Source organism: Corvus moneduloides, chromosome 4 (genome assembly GCF_009650955.1).
Source record: "Corvus moneduloides isolate bCorMon1 chromosome 4, bCorMon1.pri, whole genome shotgun sequence".
Lineage (NCBI taxonomy): Eukaryota > Metazoa > Chordata > Aves > Passeriformes > Corvidae > Corvus > Corvus moneduloides.
In genome coordinates this window covers 17,856,777-17,878,599 of record NC_045479.1, presented here as the reverse complement: position 1 = coordinate 17,878,599, position 21,823 = coordinate 17,856,777, and the positions used below count along the sequence as shown (strand labels likewise).

Below are 21,823 nucleotides of genomic sequence, written 5' to 3'. Positions count from 1 at the left end.
CATCTCATATCTCCATGCTCCAAAGAAAGAGATTATTATCTCTCAACAGTCAAAAGGGGACATTGAAAGAGGCAACGTGTACGTCACAGAGCAAACACCAACCAGGGAAGGCAGGAAAAGCTCATCAGCTTGCAGCTGCTGCTCTGCACCAAGCCTTGCTTCAGGATGAACCCTCCTGTTCACAGCAGCTTTTTTTTCTCTCCCAGCAGTTGGCAGCTGCCCCCTTCTCTATGACCCTGGGGAGGAAGGCAAGGACTTACTGGTGTTCTTCCCTGTGAGGGAAGTGATGCTCAGCCGCCGAGTCACCGTAGGAGATTTCTGCTGGGGCGGGGTGCGGCACTGCTTTCCCAGCTCCTCGTCAGACGTGGAGGACACCAGCTCTCCAATGAGTATTCGCTCCAAACTGCCATCGTCAACGCCTTTTCCCAGCCACCGTCCACAGGGGAACCTGCAGTGTGCCCAGGACAAGCACAGCTCAGCCACACACACAGTGCAGCCTGATCTCAAAGCTGGGGGACAGCTGGCACCCCATAAACACTGCCCACAGGCAGGGAATACTTAGCTCCGAGAAAATTCTCACAAAGCAGAACTCTTTGGTGCAGGAGGAGCCCCTGCACCACAACTGATCGTCCTTAGAAACAGGGAAATAGGCAAAGTTTGGGTCACACACATATTTCATGGTCCACACATTGTTTTCTACCAAGTTGTTTTTCACTTGCAACCACAACTGATATTCACCCTTTAGGCACGTTGTGATGATGAACAACCAAATCCCCACAGAGTTCCCCCCAGCTGAGGCTGCGACATCTCCTCATATTCAAACCTCACCTCACATTTTACTGCTGTGCTTTTGGATCCCATACACAGCCCTAATAAAATCCACGCACATGTTCATATCCCCAGTCACTGTATCCCATGTAATCCTACTTTCCCCCTATACGCTGTGGCCAACTCTGAGATCTGGAGCTCACCTCTCTGAATTACAGTCTTCCAAGTTCACATTTTTAAAAAAATTAAGTCTGCTAAGCCACGTTTTGTAAAACCAATGATGAGTTAGGAGATCATTTTGACAGAGACCTATGTACTCAATAGAAGATTAAGATATCATCAAAACCTTTTATTTTCTTAATATTTCCCCTAGACCACCCTTTCAGCTCTTGGGGTTTAAAGAGTTAATTTGTGCACAATTTTACCACACTACTTTAAATCAAGAGATTTAATTATTAGACACAAACATATGAATCACTTCAAAAGTATCCATACTGTCTGTCCTGTCTCAGACAGATGCAAAGAAAATCCTGCACTCAAATCTCATTTAATATTTATCAGATTACGTGACTTCCACCAAGGCTTCTGAAATGAGAGAAGTGGGGATGGGGGAGACCAACCCAACCCTACCAGGGACCCCAATCAGCCCCAATCAGAGTGAAGGAGAAGGTGAATGCTTTCTTGCTTTCTCTAAATTGAACAAGAATTTCAGACAAGGAGAATTAAAACTTGTTGCTTACTTGTACGTGTGTCCTGTTATTTCATTCCTGACCATGACACAATCAACCAGCCACTTGGCCAGTAGCCCTGAGTTGTCATGGCCAATCTGAACGGTCGTCAGCTTCCCCAAGTTCTGGCACTGAAATGAGTAACAGTTTTTGCTTCATTTAAAAAAGAACAGACAACACACACCCCCACCACACACACACATATGGTCTCAAATACAGGCTTTTATTCAGTTTTCTTTTATTTATAGAGTAAGTATTTTCGACCAAACATGCAGAGCATTTTGAAAAGCAGCATAATTAAGACAGGAGAAAAGAAATAAAACTATTAAAAGCTTGTGAAGAGATTACGTTCTTTGTTGGGTGCACTCTGAATCCTTCTGAGAAGTATTAATTACACATTTCTGAGCTAAGGTGATAAAAATGCATACTTTTGCAAAAGAAATTGATCTTCAATACAAATAGCTTTTCAAAAATGCATTTGGAGCATACTAACCTTCAGCTGACTCACTCTACACTATGCAGCAGACCCTAAATCCTTTCTTATTTTCAAAGATTGATTTGCTTTGATTGTTGGGCCAAACAAAAATCTCTAACATGAGACACAGCATCACGAAGACACAGAAGAAGGAAAACAAGGCACTGTGAATTCCAGTGCAATATGTAATTGTAGGTGGGGCTGGCAACAACATCTGTTAACGTCACCTAAACGCTTCCCTTGAAAGACCTTGGTTTTCACTGCTTCTGAGGCTGCCAAACAAGCAGCTTGGGCTGACATTTTCAGTAGTGGGTGGCTACCCAAGTCGATATTTTAGGAAAGTTTCAGCTAAAGGAATAATCCAGAACAGCATCAATATGGTCCTTAGAAATATCTAAATATGTCATTTTGCCTGTTAGAAGCCTGCAGATCTTTTCTACAAAATAGTAATATCTGAATGAGACGTGGGCATTTATCTCAGAAATATCCTCTCCATGTCAAAATTGACCTATATTTGGCAAGAGGCTTTTTTTTGCTATTGTTGTTGAAGATCAGTCTGCATATGCTCAGTGGATACAACCCTAATTTCAGTAGCAGATTTTCCTACAAAATCACTCTTTAATGGATATGGTACAGCCCGGAGCTAGAGGAGCTTGATGGGGCTTTTCCCTGCAATTCCCGCTACCAGCTGCTTTGGCATGGCACTGAGCCAACCTGTAATTGATGGGTGGGAAAGCAGAGGGGAAAGCAAAGAGAAAACCCCAGCAAGCCTGGAGGAGAGAGCCCGGTGGGGATGGCAGCTCCCAGTGTGCCAGGGACAGCACCTGAGGCTGGGAAGTTGAAGAGCAATGGCAGACAAGGGGCTGAGAAGAAATCTGGGACTGTTCAGAGGTCAAAAGGGACTTGGGTGGTACTAGATAAACAGAGCGAAAGAAGGGAAAAGAAACTTGGAAGGGAGATGAGGAGTTGGAAATGACCACTGAAATGGAAAATTAGGCAAGAAGGTGTGGAAGGGAATGAGACATGGAAATAGATCTGCAAGATGAGGAATCCTGGGCTGGACAGGGACAGCAGTGATGCCTGTGGTTAAAAGTGGCGTGTGCTCACAGGAAACCTTCATCTCACACAGGAGGGGCAGGCTGTTTTCCTGTACATATTTGAACCTACAGTGACGTTGAAAATCAGGACAGAATCTGAAATGCTGTGCTCTTAATAACCCCTTAACAAATTAATATTTATTTGGAAGCACGTTTCAAACTGAAAGGAAAATGTGAAGAGCACATACTCACCTCAAACGTCATTTCTAGGTGGTTTTTAGGAATCTGCATGACGCCACTATCTCCCAGTTCTCCTGACACACATATCCACGGGTTTGATGTGGTTATTGCATTGCTTAGTTTTTTGATAGGAATTATCACTGACCTGTAAGGGATCACTGAGAACAGGCAGAGGGGGAAGCACATTAGTCTTGATCTATTTATTTTTTTATCCCCTTTACAGTAAACGCAATTTCTGGCAAACCACGCCTTTCCCTTGAAGGCAAGCTCTCGTTCCACGTCTCAGAAGCCAGGCAGGAGCCCGCTCCCGCTGTGGGCGGGGGTGAAGGGCAGCGGTGCCGCACGGTGGAGCTGCAGCCCCGCGGCACAGCCGGGACCGCTCCGCAGCCCCGCCGAACGGGACGCACCCGCCTGCGGGAGGATGGGGCACACGGCAGGCCACGGGGAAAGGAGTGGCACGATCACTGAACACTCTGGTTTGGAAGGCACCTTTAGAGGACGTCTAGTCCAACCCCCTGCAGCGAGCAGGGACATCTTCGACCAGGCCAGACTGCTCACAGCCCCGTCCAACCTGACCTTGAACACTCCCAGGGATGGGGAGTCCACAACTTCTCTGGGCAACCTGTGCCAGGGTCTCACTACGCAAAATGCAAAAAACTTCTTCCTTGTATCTAACCTAAACTGACCCTCTTTTAGTTTAAAACCATCACCTCTTGTCCTACTGCAACAGGTAAATGATAAAATGTTTGTTCCCATCTTTCATATCGGCCCCCTTCAAGTACTGAAAGGCTGCAATAGGAAATGGCTGGCAGGCTGGTGACACCACAGCCGAAGTCTCAAGTATGGTGTGTCTCTGTGGACATCCCCCTGTTTATTCTTCTTCCTATTCCTGTTCTTATTCTCTTATGCTTCTGCTTTTAAATCTGTACCACCTGTACATGCTTAAGACAAGGACTGCCACCCACCCCAATTTGGATTTGACTCTGACACTGCACCTCTAGCACTGCAAGACTCTCTCTCCCCTTATGTTTCACAAGCTGCCTTTTTGACTGGGGAAGCTAAGCCAGCTTCTTTTAGTTTTGTGTGCCATCCAATCATACTGCACCCAAAACAATACCCTCAAATTCCAAGCACTCAAAACAATACCCTCAAATTCCAAGCACTTGTCCTACAGGAGGAAGCTGTCAAGCTGGATGCCCCACAGAAATAGGTAATCAAGGATGAATGCACTGCACTTGTTCTGAGGGGATTTATTACTTTAAAAGGAGAAAAAGTAGAATGAGTGCCTGTTTTGACAGCCATGTAAAACTTGCTTCACTTCACTCTGAACAGGCAGGGAATTTAAAAATAAGGGCTGCCCAGGTGAATCCAAATAATTAGGTCATCTCTTGGGATCCTGCTTTTTTGCATTGCCCAGTACTGGAGAGACAAAGATGTATTCTCAGGTATCAATCAAATCTCTGCTCTCCTCCTTACAAGAGAGGGTGACAAAGGGAATCTTTCTGGCATTTAAGAAGAGACAAAAATACATTTAAAATACACCGAGGAGCACAAAGTATTTAATCCCCCAATCTTCCATCTCCTCAGTCTGAAGAGAGCAGGCTGTTTGGATGCACACTTAATGAAGGCCAGAAAGAAGCATTAGGAGATAGAGGACTTGTCTGGGCGGGAAGATGAAAGAAACTGTACAGAGAGCAGCACTCTCTGCTGATTACCTTCCTTTGTGCAATGCTCTTATCCAGAGCACTCCCACACAACCTTGGCTCTCCAGCTGGTTTCCCAGAGCAACACCCAGCACCCCTGAGCCTGCAGCAACAACCAAGGCTTCCAGATAAGGGCTCAGCTACTCAGGCACCAGCAACATCATCTCTTACAAATCATGACAGCAACTAATTTTTAATCAGAGGGAAAAAAATTGATTCTCCAACTCACTGATTGTAGTGAAGACGCTTGTGAAGCAGAAGTAATCCACAGCATTGAGTGAGAGCAGGTGATACAGAAACTGTTCCCGTTCTTCTTCACAGCGCAGGAAAGCGTAACGCTTGTAAAGTTTCCTGGGAGAAACAAGTAAATGGCATTTTTGTTGTTGCTGTTGAAAAAGCACCATGTATCTTTAAAAGGTGTTTGAATCTCAAAACACCAAATGAAGAGGGGCTCTCAATGGGAGGTATGATTCCCCAGTAACAGAAGCTGCTAGGAACCCACCGAGGGCATGTAAATGTGCTGCATGTGTTTTACAGAGCACTCTTTGCTCCACGCTCCCACAGCAAGGCTACTGAGCTCATCTCAGTTTGGGGTTTGCTGCAAAGCACAGATAAAAAACTAACACTACTCACAGCAGCAGATCTGAACTAACATACAGCAACCTCCTTTCTTCCCCATAACCTCCCACTGTGGAATGGTCTCGTGTAATAACCTCATCTTAGTTCTGCTCCCTACTGTGACAGAGAAAACTCAGCAGAAGGCACCAAGCAGCAGTTGGAGTCCTCCCACCACTCTGTCACTTCAAGGATCATAGGGCTGCAGTGTGGCTTGGATCAGTGCAGGGATCTAACCAAGAACTGATGCCTCCTTCCTGAAATTCGTGATGCGTATTCCATGCAAATGAGTACAATTTTGCCCTGCTGGGTGGGCACAATCAGCTCTCCCATTTACCTGCTGCCCTTCAATCCCTTCTAGCTGGAAACCATAGTACCCAAACGGGGTGCCTGGCTGCACCCCAAGTAGCAGCACCTTAAGACACCACTTCACAATGTGAAAGTGAAGATTTGAAGAAAAGAGCTGGCTTACTTTGCAAGTGCCTGGTTGGAAAGCAGCTGCTTCAGGTGCTGAGACAAAAGCTTCTTCTCCAGAGAAAGTCTTATCCAGGCACGGGCTCGCCCCACATCAGTCTTTATCTCACTCATGTTCTGAACATGCCTGAAATGTGTGGGGAAGAAAATAAATAGATGAATCATAAAACTTCTACATGCTTCAAATGGCAACATCCAGTGTGATGATGCAGCAGGTGAACTGGAAAATGTCTTCTGACATAATTTCTAGAGAGATCCCCAGCAGGGCCCTCCAGAACCCTGCACTGTGGGAATGAGATCCCTGGCAGCCCCAGGCTGGCATGAGGACATGTTGCAGCTTTTCCTGGGCATGGCAGGCCATAGGAGCTGCTCTGTGTTTGCCTGGCCAAGGTGAGGAGGGGTAAACCTGCTTACCCCTGCACTGCCAGGGGTAGATGTTCGCATGGACACTGCTAGTGCTTAAAGCAGCCACCTTGTGAGACCCAGTTACATCTCAGCTGCCACCTCAAGCTGCTGACTTGAGCGGGTGTGTCTGGGAGGGCAGAGAACAAACACATATCCTGAGAGTTTCTCCCAGTCACACTGGCTCTGAAGGCTCTAACAAACCCCTCACAGGCAGCAGCAATGGCACATCTGAGAAAAGGAAGACTGCTGAGGCAAAAACAGCAACAGGAAGCTGCAAGCAGAATCCCATTTTTAGGGATATAAGAGGCTTTCCTGTAAGTGGTAATTTGAACAGCCCTCCATATGTTTCATCTGCAGGAAAGCAGAACTGTTCCATAGGGGCTTTCTGCTACAGTTTTGCTTTTCCTTTTTAAACTTCCCACATTTCAGTTTGGAGAATGCCAGAAACTCTAGTTTTAGAGCACAGGGAGTTTTAGAAGAGGAGGAGAACTGCCATGGCAGGGTGAAGCCGCTTCCAAAAACTCCCCACTTCGTTAAATACACCAGAAAAATGAGTAACAGTTTCCAGTAAGGGAAAGAAAAGACTACAATTTCTTAATTTTCATGCACTCTGCATGTTAAATGCATAGGCAATTCAACCCTCCAAACCTCCATGGCAGGCTCGAAGTACCATCAGCAGAAGTCTGAACTAGTCCCAGCTGCGATTTACTGTCCGACTCCTGCAACTTCCTTGACAGCCCTCCACGCATTGCTGAGTGTTGGGGAATGTGGCAATATTTACTCCAAAGGAAGTGCTGTGACTGATGCTTTTTACATTGACTACTATAGTCTCACTGTCTCGTGCTTTCCCCCATCTGTTACACCCACGCGTGTGCTTTGTGTTATATTTAGTCCCTACATTATTTGAGAAAACTACCCTCTTGTTTACAGAGCCTCTAACGGAGCAGGTCCAGGACCTTTAGGTCAAATTTGCAAAGCACAACTTAGAGCTGTCCAGAAATATGAGTTTGCTCTGCACAAATGAGGAGCATACACAGCCCAGCAGCACTGCTCTGTGCCAGGCTGACCTGCAAGGCTGAAGCCTTGCTCCTGGCATGGGAAAGCCCTTCCTGGCTCAGAGCATGGCAGCCAGCACTAGACCTTCCAGCAGAGAGCTGGACACGTGACCCTGCAGTCCTTGAGAAACAGGATGCACGCTACACTCAACTACATCATGTTGAGACACTCTCCTCAGACATTTCAAGTCTTTTGAGATGGGAAGATCAAAGCACAGACTATCATCTCCCTCCCCTTCCTCCCCCTGCCCCGAGTGCTCAGCTTGAATTACATCTAGCATGAAACACTGAACAGAATATGTTATTTCACTGTGAGAAGATTCAAGTACAGATGGACTCAACCTCATTCCATGCACGCTCTGTGCCTCTTCATTACCTGTTTCTGGTTCAGACTAGATTAGCATTAATTGTGCATTTGGGAAAAATAAAGATCTGCAACCATGCAGCTTGCCAGAGATATTACAAAGATTCAGTAATCAGTCTTGGTGTCAGCAAAAGCAGAGTGTAACAGAATAGAGCATGCAGGAACCCAAATTTATTTCACTGTCAGTTGTGAGAGTCAGAACAGCTCTATTTTTATCAGTGACCTCAGTGTAAGCACTGTATGCTCACCACAGCACAGCAAATTCTTCTTGTCAGAGCACTGAACAGCCATTTCGATGCAACTCCCCTGGTTTGGACTTGCTTTTAATCCCATTAGTAATAAAGAAAAATCTATTTGCCCTGTCAAATGAAAGCCTGTGGGTAAGGCAAGACAAACCCTCTGCAAACAGCTGTGCTGACAGCAGAGGTTACAGCCTCTCAGCATCGCCGTGCCCTGAGGATGCTGTGCACGCTCCCATCCCAGCACAGTCAGGGATGTGCCTATAGCTCATGCCAGGGAGGCAGCAGGTCTTTGCTCAGCCTTCTTTTTGAACACAGCAGGTTAAGCATCACTGCTGTGGGCCCAGTGCCCAGCTCACAGCCTCCACTGCAAGCTCCTGCAGGAGAGAGGCACGACATGGGCATGAGAGCAAGTGCTGATAGTAAGGAAGAGCTTGCCCAAAGGGTGAGGATCAGAAACTTGAATCCAGCTGGACCAAAAGTTTTGGGGAGGCCTTGATCTTGACTGGTTGGGTTGGATGCTCAGCAATGCCTGAAGGGTGAGGCCACGCTGGAAGCAGGCTGTAGCTGGAAGAGGGGTGGGAGAGATGATGCAGATCCTTGCCAGGGGACAGGCTGGAGGGCATACCCCCAGACTGGCTTGTGCCATTGAGATTCCATGCACAAAACCAAAATAAACACCCCGAGCATCTTCCTTACCACATCTGTGATGCCAGGCTTTTAGGGGGGCAGAGGACACACCACAGTACCTGTAGCACAGGCTCAGGGCACATTCAGAGCATGACTGTGACTCAGTCCTACTTTTAAGTTGTTTACATAACCTTGCATGAGCCATCAGAAACAAGCCCTGCTTAAGGCAATGCTTAATCCTCCAGCCATTAGTTCAGTCAGCACCACAAGCCCCACAATTTAACAATTACCCATCCTTCAACTTCAGCCCGGGTCTCTGTGTGCAAACAAATATTAGGCAGCATTCCTTCCAAGCAGGAGAAAGTGTGCCACGAGATTACAGATGACAGATTCAACTCACCATCTGCCCAGCATTTTCTATGACCAGACATGTTTGTGGACAATCATGAATACCCAAGATACTACAAAAGGTAATGTTCTGCTTCTGAACTTTTTCTCTGAAGAGTAGTAAGAAAGACTTTTGTGATCCAAACAAGAGAGCTCAGATCCGTGCTGGGCTTTCATTACTCCAGTGGAAGCTCGTGGAAGACAGAACCCATGCATGCAGCAGTGAGCACACACAGCCTCCTCTGTCAGCACTCCCCTCCCAGCACTGGAGTTTCCGCTCCACATCCTCCTTCATCCTTCCCTCAGACTGACCCTCTGCATGCCTGTCAGTCTCCCAGGACTGAATTAAGGAGATAGCTGCCACATCCCATGAGAGGGATGCTAAAATGGCAGACACATGTTCAAAATGACCTCTTGGCACTGCACCCCTAATTACACTGTATGTATTCTCTCTCCCTCTGTTGCATGTTGTTTTAGCCTTACATGGCATGTCATGTTCTTTGAAATCAGAACAAAAGACTCAAACTACATAGCATCAAACTAAAAGGTTGCACACTGCAGGTGGGAAGTACAGTGATTTTTTTCCCCCCTGAAAAATCTGACTGATCTATCAACACAAATAGTAAAAACCACATCACTGTAATCAGGGTTTTGTGAACTAACGACAATTAATCTTATTTTTACCATAAGATTTTTTTTTTTTGCCATATTTTTAGGTCTAAGAAGGATGTGGTATTACAAGAAACAGTACTCATGTTGTCTCACACATTAAATTGCCAGCAATTGCTCTCAGCCCTTTACAGATGAGCATTACTACATTACTCCTTCTCTCTTTGCATGGCATGTTTATCCCACTGCTATCCTTAGCCCTGGCAAGACAAGTGTCAAAACAGTGGCCTGACCTGGCAGTGGCTTGATCAAGGAGATGCCCTGAAGAACTTCCTCCTGCTGCTGCCACACCAACCTCCACCTCTTCTGACTCTCTAATCCTTCTGATTCCAAACAAACACTGCTTGAAAAGGTCTCCAGAGCCAGGCTGTGGTCTACTGCAGAGAACCTGCCCAACTTCACATCCCAACTTTAAACTTACCCGAATTCTAGGTCTGATTAAATTTCTGAACTTGTACATCTATTACTATCTGCCATGAAATGCTAGTTAAAAAGAAAGAATATTGCTCAAGCATTGCAAACAGGTTTTTATGTCCCTTTGCTCTGCCTATAAACTGTACTTGCTGGGTCAGTAATTAAAAAATGGATGAAACGAAACAAACTGAAAATACCAAGGAATTTAACATATCTGCTGTTATTTGTAGAAGTTGGCTTTATTACTGGAAGAACACCCCTGGGAAAACAGAAGTCCCAGTAACATATGTGTGGTTTTCATTCTCTGTTAGCTAAAACAGATCAAGTGAACACACAAAAAAAGTTTTTCAAAACAGAAAGGCAACACGCTGTAGATTTAAATGTGGGCTGAAGAGAAGGTTGAATTCTCCTAAGCCTTTGCAGACCCAAAGCCAGTGAGGACTTTACCTTATGCTACACAATTAAACCCACAATTAACGCTTTAGAGCCAAATTGCATACCTCATATCTTGTATCAGGGAAACTCTCAATGTAGGCAGAGTAATTCCTGTATCAGACTTTCGTCTTTCTGTTCCACCACCAACTACAGCGGAGAAAATACACAAAGTTAATACAACACTACAGTAACAGTCTGCAATGCATTTATTTTACATACAGCTGAAAACAATCTTAAGTGGCTGGTAACTGCACTGTTTCTGTGCACTGTCATTAACTCTATCCTGGAAATGGTGAAGTAGACAAAATGAAAATTCTGAACATATCACCTATTCCTTTCTTAATCCAGCACGGAACTTGGAGATTTAGCTTCCTTTTTTGTATGTGAAATACCTTAACTTAAATCTGTACAGCAATGAATTTTATTAGCAGAAGTTTCTATGGAAAGCTCACAATTGAGAACAACTCAAATAAAATTAGCTACAGTAACATATTCAATGCAAAGAATGCCATGCATTTCTGTGCTCTGTTCTGCACAAACCACTTTGTGGTGACACATTTTTCTCTCAGGAATTTGTGCCTGCCAGCCAGATTGTTTAGTGCATTACTCACTGAAGCTTATTAAAAAGTCCTTTCATGGGAGAGACTTGTTTGTCCATAAATGCCTCTTTGAGGACTGATCATACGAGTTCCCATCTGTAGGATCCAAACTGGAGAGTCCTTGAAATATGACCCACTGAAGTTCAGAGTTTTACTACAATACCCCTGCCATGGGGCAGGGAGATCTCAAAGTTATCAAAAAACCTCTCTTAAAACACTAAAGTCATTTAGTGACTGTAAGGGGCCAAGCCAAAGCACAAATTGAGTACCTAGACTGATGGACAGAGATTAATTACAGAATTTCTGAACTGTACCACCCACCAGTATAAAGATTTACTGAACATGGAGTTATTAATATTGGGATTTGAGAGACAGATTATGCTCACTGAAAGAAAAATGTCAGCTGTCTTCTTCCCAGCTCCACACTTCCAGCTTCTTCAGAAATCATCTCTTGTGGAGACAACTGCTTCTTATACCTCACTCAGTGCTCATTAAAAGGGAATGAAGGTAGTGAACATACATCAAGCGATTTTCCAGACAAGGAGGGAAACTATGTGCCTTCGCCTCCAGTGATTTCAATCTACTTTGTCCAGACATCAAGACATCCCCACAATGATTATGACAAGTCTCAGAACGTAAATGTGGTATTAGCAAGGAAATACACTGAAAATCCTGCACGGGTTTCATGTGGTTGCACTGTTCCTCCCATGGCTGAGTTCATTTGCTGTGATGGACTCTTCACGGAGTTACCTGCAAAGTACTCACCTGGGGATTCTGCACTGTGCTCTTGCTTCTCTTCTCTCTCCTGGTACTGAAGCAAATGGGACCACAAAGCAGATTTCCCCTGAAAATGGAATATGTAGTACATATCTTTAAATAAACCAGGCAAAAAAATAACCAATAATGGCCAGTAAACATGGCAGAATAATGGTATGGCATTTGAATGGGTAAAATGTTCAGTAGTGAAAACCAATCCTTCTCTCTTGGGCCATGAAACCTCAGGAAGAGAGAGGACCATCCCACTGACCTAGCAGTCACACTGCCCACCTTTTTTCTTTGTCCTCCTTTGTCCTCTGGGTTTCCCTTGTGAAGGTTGAAAGGGAATAAACCAAATACGTACTTGACAACAGCACTGCAATTTCCAGAGGGGAAAAGCTCCAAACAATCTCCCCCAATAAAACCCCAAACACCCGAAACTCCTCAAACCTTCACAAAATATGACACAGGGACACTGATCCCAAAGACACCTCCTGCTTTATCTTGGAGTTACACCATTGAGTAGCAGCTTAAAAAGCAGAGATGGCATTCAGTATTTGCTAGAGTACTGCACACACAGAGTCCCAAGTTTCAAGCTACCAACCTGCTTGACCTGCAGACCATGGCTCCAGATTCTTTCTAGAAGATCACAGAGACTGGCAATCAGTGTATTTTCCTCCAGACCCGTTATATTGGCTTCTCCATGTCCCAGCTCAACTGCTTCATGGCCCATTTTCTCTACCAACATGCGTTTAGTCTATTAAAAAAAAAATCCCAACAGCTTCTAAGAATGTTATCCAACAAGGGACAGAATTTACAGCTGAGTTTACTTACACATACTTAATCTAGAGACCATTGCTAATAGAGAGAAACTTCAAATCTATTTGCAGAGATTGTAAATTAACAAATATAATTATATTAAAAATGTTTGCTTGATTACTTTGAATCATAGAATACCCAGAGCTGGAAAGGACCCACAAAGACCAAGTCCAGCTCCTGTGCCTGCACAGGACAGCCCCAAGAGTCACACCGTGTGTCTGAGAGCATTGTCCAAACGCTTCTTGAACTCTGGCAGACTTGGTGCTGTGACCACTTCCCTGGGGAGCATGTGCCACCTGTCCTATTTCTATACCCTTTTTCTATTGTCCTATTTCTACGCTGTTGATTTACTACCAAGCAGAGTACAGAATACATCTCCAGTCTTCCTCAGCTTCTGTTTTAATTCTTGTTACAACCATTAAACACTCAGGTAAAGCAGTATACACAAAGAAGCTGCACGTCCATGGCTATAAAAGCTTCTTTAATATTAGGAATTGTTATACTTCATTTGCTCTGCATAAACAACATGCACAAGCCACATGTGCTGAATTCTTCCCTTTTGACCAAGGATCTCCAGGCCATTCTGTTTAGGCTATGTGTAAATATGAACAATTAAAGGAAATCCTCCAGAAGATGTCTGATCATGCTGGTTCTCCTTCCTGTCCTTTCTACTCCTTCCATCAACTTCAACTGTGTAAACAGAAGAGCGACAACACGTTCCCTTCTCTTCTAGCTGTTGAAAAACACTACAGGGATATCCACCCTGCAATACCCAGGGATTCCAACAGAACAGTGCCATTCCAGCTGTGAACCAGGAGAACATCTGCAGGTGCTATTTAAGCTCACCGCAATCAAGGGGACAGCACACAGGGGATGACCTACCTTCATGCGACATTCCTTCAGCAACCCTTCCACAAATTTCCAGTTGGTCTGTGCAATCACAGCTGGAGAGAGGTCTGACAGTTTGGGCTGCCTTAAATTTTTTCCTAAACTCCTTGCCTCCTGCATGTATTTCTGAAAAATAAAGAGAATAATTTTAGATAGTACAGGTCAGAGTGACTCGCCTCATTCTACTCCTAGGCAAGCAAGGTGGTGAAAACAAATGAGCTAGTGTTAATCTAGAAACAAAATCTTTATTTGTCTGATGTTTAGGTGTCAGGCTGGAGAAATGGATTGATCCCTTTTGACAACAGAAAAAGCAAGGTATTTTCCTGAGTGGTAAAGAATCAGTCAATATTAGCCAGTAAACTGTGCTGTTAGTCACTAGCATGAAGTTAGGCACAAGTGCATAAAGTGTAATACCTTCATTCAGCAATAAAGTCAAAACACCAAGAAAAGTTCTTTCCACTGTTATTTGATTCTCACTTAAAAAAAAATAAATTAAAAGAATTGTCTAATTTGTGACCAGACTATACACGAATAGAAAAAAAAATCCTTTGAAAATAAATTACAAGAAGCAGAAATAGACACAGTGAAGGAGAAAGATTTCTTCCATTACTTTACATCTACATAGTTTAAGTGGGAAAAATGAGACTTGATCTTATTCTCAATTAACTTCTTGATTACAACTGAACCTCATTTTAAACAGAGATGACACATGGGCTCATTCATGTTTTTACTATGGTAACTGTTAAGTATGGACAAACATCAACATACTTTTTAAAAAAACCCCAAGCTATAATAGAAGACTTTTGAAGACTTTTAAACATTCCTATTCCACTTCCTTGTCTTCAGAGGTAGGGTATTTTTTGCTTTGATTTGATTTTTGGGGACTTGTTTTTTCTTTTTGGTTTTTTTTTTTTTTTTGTTAAGGCAAAACCCACAAACCAATCAGCAAGTGACCTCTGACACCAACATCAGTGAGAGAGCTACATGCTGAGCAAGGCCAAAAAGTTGGCTGGGACTATCAAAATGTTGTTCAAGCATTATTTGTAACTGCTTCTTAAAAAGAGCAAGGTAATAGAATGGTGCCAAATGAAAGCCTTGAAACGCAGCGCTCATAGCCTGGTGTGGGAATGCTCTCTTTCCACAGTGGGCTTTTGTGTGGCTAATGATGCCTCTCTGGAAGATGATATGTGACAATGACCGCTCTTTCCTGGAAGGAGCAGATCACATCCCTCCAGGGAATTCTTGCTGCTGCTGGCTGGGTTTTCTGGGGAACTGAGAGGTCACTACGGCTGCTGCATCCTCAGAGCTTTCTGTCTGGGCAAAAAATTTATTCCATAGAATCATAGAATGGTTTGGGTTGGAAGGGACCTTAAAGATCACGTAGTTCCAACCTTTCTGCCATGGGCATGGACACCTTCCAGTAGATCGGGAAAAGCAAAACCAAAATCTAAGCATACTGAAGTTAATTGCAATGCCTCGTACAGCTTTTCTGACACAACTGGATTTTCTCAACACAGAAATTTGGACAAGAATCACTTAGCATCACTCCAACAGGTCAGATAAGAATGTAAGGTTCTGCCATGAAAAGCTGTGTTCCACTGAAGTTTTCAGTTAGGTAACTACAGTTTCACCAATACTGTAAGGATTTTAGAACAGTTCAAAAACTACAGGTGGGAATAAAAGAAAAAAGTTACAGACGACAAAAGTGTGTTGTTCAGCAAGCAACCTCACAAGTGACTTCCATCTGAGTGCAAAAATTAACAGCAAAACCAGTGATAAAGTAATACAGGGAATATAAAACTAGAAAAACTAATCTTTCTTTTTAAATGTGAAGGGATAAAAAGTGTGGTTATAGTCTGAAGAGTATAAAACATAGATAACCTTGCTTTATTCATTGTATATCTTCTTATTATATTAAAATTTAAAAAAAATATTAACTCTAAGGTTCCAGAGAAGAATAAGGGTGGGCTGAGAGAATCAGTTGATTGCCCTCTGGCTGTTCATCAGCATCCACGCACTACAACCCTCTTGCACACTGGGATGCAATGATCCAACAGTCAGAAAGCAATGCTTTTGGGATTTGACACCCTAAACTGAATTGCCAGGTGGGAAACATGGAAAAAAAACCAATCCAAAGCAAAACAAAATTGTTGTCTTTTAGCCTTGGAGCCATTGTGCTTTCCAGGGAGCTGGTGTGGAAGCTCCTTTCCAGCTACTTTTCCGATTATAACCACACTTCCAAGCGCTATAGGGACGTGCTCATACTCTACAAGAACGGGGGAGGTTTGAGGCACAGCGAGGACAGAGGTTCCTCATGCTAACAACATCTCAAAAGCAGCTTTCAACAAGAAAAACTAAAACATACCAGGCAGCATTCAGAGAAGGATTTTTTAGGAGGCCGTGCAGGAGGGGGTGGTCCCTGATCCCACTCCCAGAAGGCCATTGAGTTCTGACGAAGCAAAAGCTCCTCCGATGGCTAAGAGGAGGCAGATGCCCCAATGGCAGAACAGCCAGAAAGAAAGAGGAGACAAAGCAAAAGAAGCATGCATATGATCCACAGCCAAAAAAAGAAGAAAGTAAATACATGACAAAGTACTGAAAGGGCTCTGCTGAGATATACACACACAAGGCACTGTTTAAAATATACTTGCAAAGCCATGTTAGCAAAAATAGCAACAAACATGTACAAGTGCTGTTTTGCTGTGTTTCCATGAAACATCATTCAAAGTTATGGTTGAAGAGTCCTCCCATCCACTCAGGTTCTTTTGGAGGGCAAACTGCAACACTGACCAACCTTATTCAGTGAGTTTTACCACAAAACAGCAGGAGTGTTATATTTTTGCTAGTGACATACAAAAGAAGCATATGGACATCAATGGAAAAATGTGGCAGAAAATATTTAATGAAGGATGAGGAACTGAAAAGATGGGAAAGAAACGGACGTATGTGACTGACATTTACAAGATGCATGGGAGTTTCCAAGCTCTAGGCATAAAAAGGCCCCAAAGTCTTAACCTTTCTAATAGGCATACTCATGTCAGAAATCAACATAAGAGAAAGGAAAAAAGTTCCTTTAAAAAAAAAAAAGGAAGAATCCTGCCTCATTTGCTTCTACAGGGCTGACATTTACTCAAGGACTTGACTTTTCCAGAGACTTCCACCCTGGCCAGAGTTTGGCAGCTGCACTGCCAGGGCTCTGCTGTCTGCATGCAGTAACACGGCCAGGGTCTAAATCAGCAAATAAGTCATTTTCCTGATGACAATGGGGCTGTCTTGTTCCCATATAATAAAAGCACTTTATTTATGTTGTGTGCTTTGAAGTTGTAGAACATCTGTGACAAGCAGAGCAGCATCTAAATGGCCACAGAGATCCAACCAAACCTTACAGTAGCCACAAAACTGCCCCAAGCAATAAGCACATTGTTGTCCAAACCTCCACCTCCTGGATCACAGCCTGTGCTGCCCTCAGATGAGGCCACCCACCTCCCTCATGTCGTTGTCCAGCCCGATGTGCTCTGAGTGCTGCCGCAGGCGGTCCTTCCTGCGCTGCGTGGTGGTGCTGCGGCTGGCCCAGCGGCTGGGAAATCAGAGAGAGAAGACATGTGTGAGCAGAAGAGAATCAGGAGGGAAAGCCTGAGTCAGGAGCTGAAGGACATCCAATGGGTCTGCAGCAAAAGAAGGGAAAGCCCAAGCTTGGACCTTGCAGTAAACATGGGTGCGAGCTGGCGCTTGGCCTCCTCGTGGGGAACCACCCGGGAGGTGACAGGCCAGCACTCACCCAAGGGACAAAAATCCTGATGGAAACGTGCCCAGCTGCCTGCCAGGGTCTCCAGTGAGAGCTCCTGCTACCCGAAATGCAGGTCATGCCACAGCATTGATGCCATCACTAGGTAAGTCACTGTTCTTAGTTACCCAACACCACTGCTGCATTTGATGAGGTTTGGTAAGAACAGTGTCTTTAGCAAAAACCAAAATACAACGATTTCTTTTGAGCAGCAACTTCTACGATTTTGCTCTTTTGTGAGAAGTGCTACTTCTCCTTTCTCCACTTTCTGTGGTACTTCCAGGAATTATTTGAGACAAACTTCTCATTGCAATGTTAACTTATGCACCTATGTCTAAAGGTTATAAACAATACTGGTGTTCCTGGGACTAGTCATGTTGCTATTTTCACTTTAACTTTTTTTTTAATTTGGTTTCTAAGTACCACACAAAGCCTGGGTTTTTTTCCACCTGTTCATGTATGTCCAGTTGAATTCTTCCTCTCTCCACACAGGTGGTATTGGTGAGGACAGCAGTCTCCAGATCCCAAACCCATGTATTTCTGTGTCCACCCTGAACAGAAGCATATACAAAGAAAATCTGGGATCTAATTGTTTGGGCAAGGAGTTTCAGCTGGCGACACAAGCAGATGAATGCCTGGGGAGGAAACTCTTGCACAGACCTGGACTTGGTTTCTGACCTGTCTGGCAAAACACTGGGGATGTGTAGGGAGTGGAATCTGACCCAAGAGAAGTGCAGGGATGTGGCCCCTGGTGACCAAAAAACCACCTCTGTTTCCAGAGAGGACTTTGCAAACATGTATGTAACTATCTTCACCAGTTCCTCCAGCAAGTCAACCAAAGACTGAATTTTGGCTCACCACACAGATACAAAGGGAAAAAAAGCCACAGGAACTGTTGTTTTAGAAGTCAAACTGAAGTCCCATGTTACCTCACAAATAACGTCAAGAAAACAAATACAAAGGAAGAAATCTGCGTCTGCATGTAATTATGGTTCATCACCTCAGGATCCCATATGACAACACATTTATTTTTAAAGCAATTTTATTTTTCTGTGGCCTCAAGTCTCTGCTAACAAAACAAAACAGCCCAATAGGTGTCTGCACAGCAAATGCTGATACCTTCGCAGAGGAACACATCACTGACATAAGTGTCTTTGCACCTCCACAGAAGTCTTAAAAATATACAGCCCCTGAGTTTAGTAAGTCACCATTATAAAGTTTTTTTTTTTCAGAAGCAACAGCCAAAGCCTTGTTAGATGACTAAGAAGGGGAAAAGAAACCCTTACATTTTAATAATCTCAACAAGCAGAGATGTCACAGAAAAACACTCAAACAGAGGATAGCAGATATTAATGTGACTTTAGCCACTGGGCTCTGGAGACCTTCCATCTATTGCAAGTCAGGACCACGTTTATGTTTCACACAACAGAATGCCAGTAACACATTGGAAATTTAAGTTATAGATCAAATACTACCCTGTATCACAGTTTTTCTGCTCCAATTTATATGGTTATTTTCTGATTTTAGACAGAGCTTGGATCCCTCTCCACCTGCATTTCTGCAGTTACTGCAGATGAAAGAATTGCTAAAAGTGTCCTTTGAGGGAGCACATCTCACCAAAGGCAAAAGCAGAACGAAAGCCACAGAATAACTACAAAATAATACACCACCATTAAAGCATTTTCAGTTCATTCTACAGCTGTACTTCACCTGGGAGAAGGCACAGCCCATTCTCCAGATTATTAATCAGAACTATTTGAAAGTTTTAAGCATTAAAAAAGTGAAGATCGTTGGGTGTTTATGAAAAAATAGACTGCTGCTTGTTAGCTGGAGCAATTACACACACTGAGCTGCATGTTCCCTCTTTTCCAAACTCTAAGTTGAGGAAGAGGAGCTGTTGAGTCGATGGGTGAGGTCTGTGCATTTGGATGCTGCTCTGAATCTGTCTGGGAGGTTTTGTGAAGATCTAACAGCAGATAAGCAGGATTAAGCAGCTAAATCTTTTAAAGCCTTTTCTTTACTGGGCCACATAGAATTTTCCCAAAACAACGCTTCAGTATTACAATAACCATTCCCTCTCCTCAGCAGTGTGTTTTAAATTGCTCTGCCTCTCCCTGTGATCACTTGAAGTGATTTTAAGGGGGATAAAAGCCCCAGTGGCCACACCACCTCCCTCGGGCTGCCGAAATCCATGCGGGTACCTCTCCTGGCCCTGTCATCAGCTGCTGCTCTATTCACACCTCAGCCCAGGTGCTGCCAAAGCAGCATGGAAAGCTGTTCCCCCACCAGCAACCCTTTGCTTCTTGTTAGCCCTCAGACTTGGGCTTTTAAAATAACCACTACTGCTGGTGTCCCTCCTCTCCTTGTCCTGAGGAGATGAAGCCCTCCTGGCTGGTCTGCCTGGCACCTGAGAGCACGCACAGCACTGCTGCTCAGCCTGGATGCTGCCCAAGTACTCCCTGACCCCCAAAATGTCCTCTCCCCTTTATTTTTTGCTGGTAGAGGCATGAGCATGGACTACTGGCATGTTTCATTTATTCCTCACAACGGAGACATTGCTACAAGCACCAGGTCTCTGGGGATGGAGAGGATGCGGCTTGGGTGCAGTGTTGCAGGGAGCCCAGGGACCAGCTGCCTCCATGGAGAAGTGAGGAAAGGCTCATTTCAGTGTGTCTGCCTGTATCTAACTCCCATGTCCATAGATGAATGCTCCTCACCTCCAGGGACTGTGGAAAAGCAGTGATATTTCAGAGGAGGGACCAGGAAAGAAGTTCAATACATGGAAATGAAATAAGGCACCTCCAATTACGACCTTTGTAACATGAAGGCAGTCAAGTCAGTATAGTTTAGTATCGAATTAGACCCAACAAGCACAGGAACAGGTTTGCAGAGGTTGAAGGAAATGTAAGGGTGCCATTCGGAACACCCCACGTTAAGTATCATCTTTTACATTTCTGTAATAAAGAGGTAAGGTAGTCAGCAGCAAAGCTGCACTGTCAGAAACAGTCTAGCAAACCAGCACCTCACACCAGGGACTGGCCACACTGTACTGAGACCACGTGTACACACCTCTTTCTTCCCCTACCTTTTCCCTGGCCTCCCTTTTTAAAGCTCCCTGGAGAAATGAAGAAATTATGTCTTCCCAAATCAGATATGGGTGTAGCAGGCAAGATTTATACTGCAAAACATGAACATGCTGCTAGAGAACTTCTTTCTCAGATGGATTTAATCAACATTGCTGTCGCCATGAAAACCACTACTGTAATTTAGAATCCATTTACATGTGGTAAAGGAGAGAAGGAAGGAGACAAATGCACTTGTCTATAGGACAGAACCTAAATCTCCTCATATACACCATCTCGTGAGCCAGGCTGCTATTCCTGTCTGCAAATCATGACAGTACCCATTCTACCTATCTATGTCCATCAAAGGAGTTACCTGCGTTTCTGCATCCACAAATTAGCACAGAGCTGTACTACACCCACCACCAAACCCCCCCAAAGCATGCACACATTAAACACACACAGACTGCACATGCAAACTCCTTGAGCTCAGATGGAGTTTCTGTGGGACCACACAGAGATTCCAAGTCAAATACATGTCAGACCAAACAAGAAAAGGAATGTTGAACCTGAGCTCCACCTGATCATGCATGGGCGGACAGGGGAGGGGACCCACAGTGTGAATCTGCTCCACAAACACTGCTCCATGGTAAGGAGACTGAAGACTTAGATGGAGATCTCTGCTGCAGGGTGGAATAGGAAAGCTTTGAAACTGCTCATTGGGTGGACAAAAATTAGTAAAATGCCTTAAAGAGAGTGGCCTTGAACTGACAGGCTCTTTTACGCATTTATATGAAAAGAAGTGATTTTAAAGGGTGGCACACACAACTGTCATCCTTTGCAAGGAACAGCTGTAGCGAATGACCAGCACCACCTCTTAAGCCCTGAGGAACCACTGTCTTATGAGGTATTTAATTTTCAAGTCCCTTGAGATAGAGGTCCTGTTCAGGGCAGAGCAAATGGAATAGCGGATGCAAGGATACAATGCACATTTTCCCCTGTCAGCTTCAATTCTGCACACCTATGTTAAAATGATATATTAACTCAGGGAAGTTAATTGCACTTTTCCTGCCTTGCACCAGCTGAGCAGAGGATCAGTAGCTCAGGAGACTTGCCCATCAGGTTCCAAGTCACCATAGCACACATTTCCTACCTCAGAAACCATATTTAAGTACAGATTTTCCATCACAATTCTTGAAAATGAATATATTCGAATAAAGTGGTTCATATTTTCATTGCACCCATCAGTGGTTTGCTACATTAGGTTACCTAAATAC

The 21,823-nt window shown here is 44.1% G+C and overlaps 1 protein-coding gene across 4 annotated transcripts in view; it reads right to left on the bottom strand.

Moving 5' to 3' along the window:
• Positions 1-21,823, bottom strand: part of DENND5B (DENN domain containing 5B) — a 104,979-nt gene that overhangs the window by 6,487 nt on the left and 76,669 nt on the right. For 2 of the 4 annotated variants that reach the window (XM_032105910.1, XM_032105911.1), the window contains 11 exons: positions 17,184-17,277; positions 16,066-16,176; positions 13,695-13,826; positions 12,598-12,750; positions 12,003-12,081; positions 10,704-10,785; positions 6,039-6,167; positions 5,181-5,302; positions 3,261-3,406; positions 1,509-1,627; positions 261-448 (listed from right to left, as the gene is read on the bottom strand). In XM_032105910.1, the coding sequence (XP_031961801.1) occupies positions 261-448; positions 1,509-1,627; positions 3,261-3,406; positions 5,181-5,302; positions 6,039-6,167; positions 10,704-10,785; positions 12,003-12,081; positions 12,598-12,750; positions 13,695-13,826; positions 16,066-16,176; positions 17,184-17,277 (1,355 nt within the window). The remainder of the gene's footprint in view (positions 1-260; positions 449-1,508; positions 1,628-3,260; positions 3,407-5,180; positions 5,303-6,038; positions 6,168-10,703; positions 10,786-12,002; positions 12,082-12,597; positions 12,751-13,694; positions 13,827-16,065; positions 16,177-17,183; positions 17,278-21,823) is intronic. The other 2 variants (XM_032105912.1, XM_032105914.1) reach the window with 1 other exon arrangement.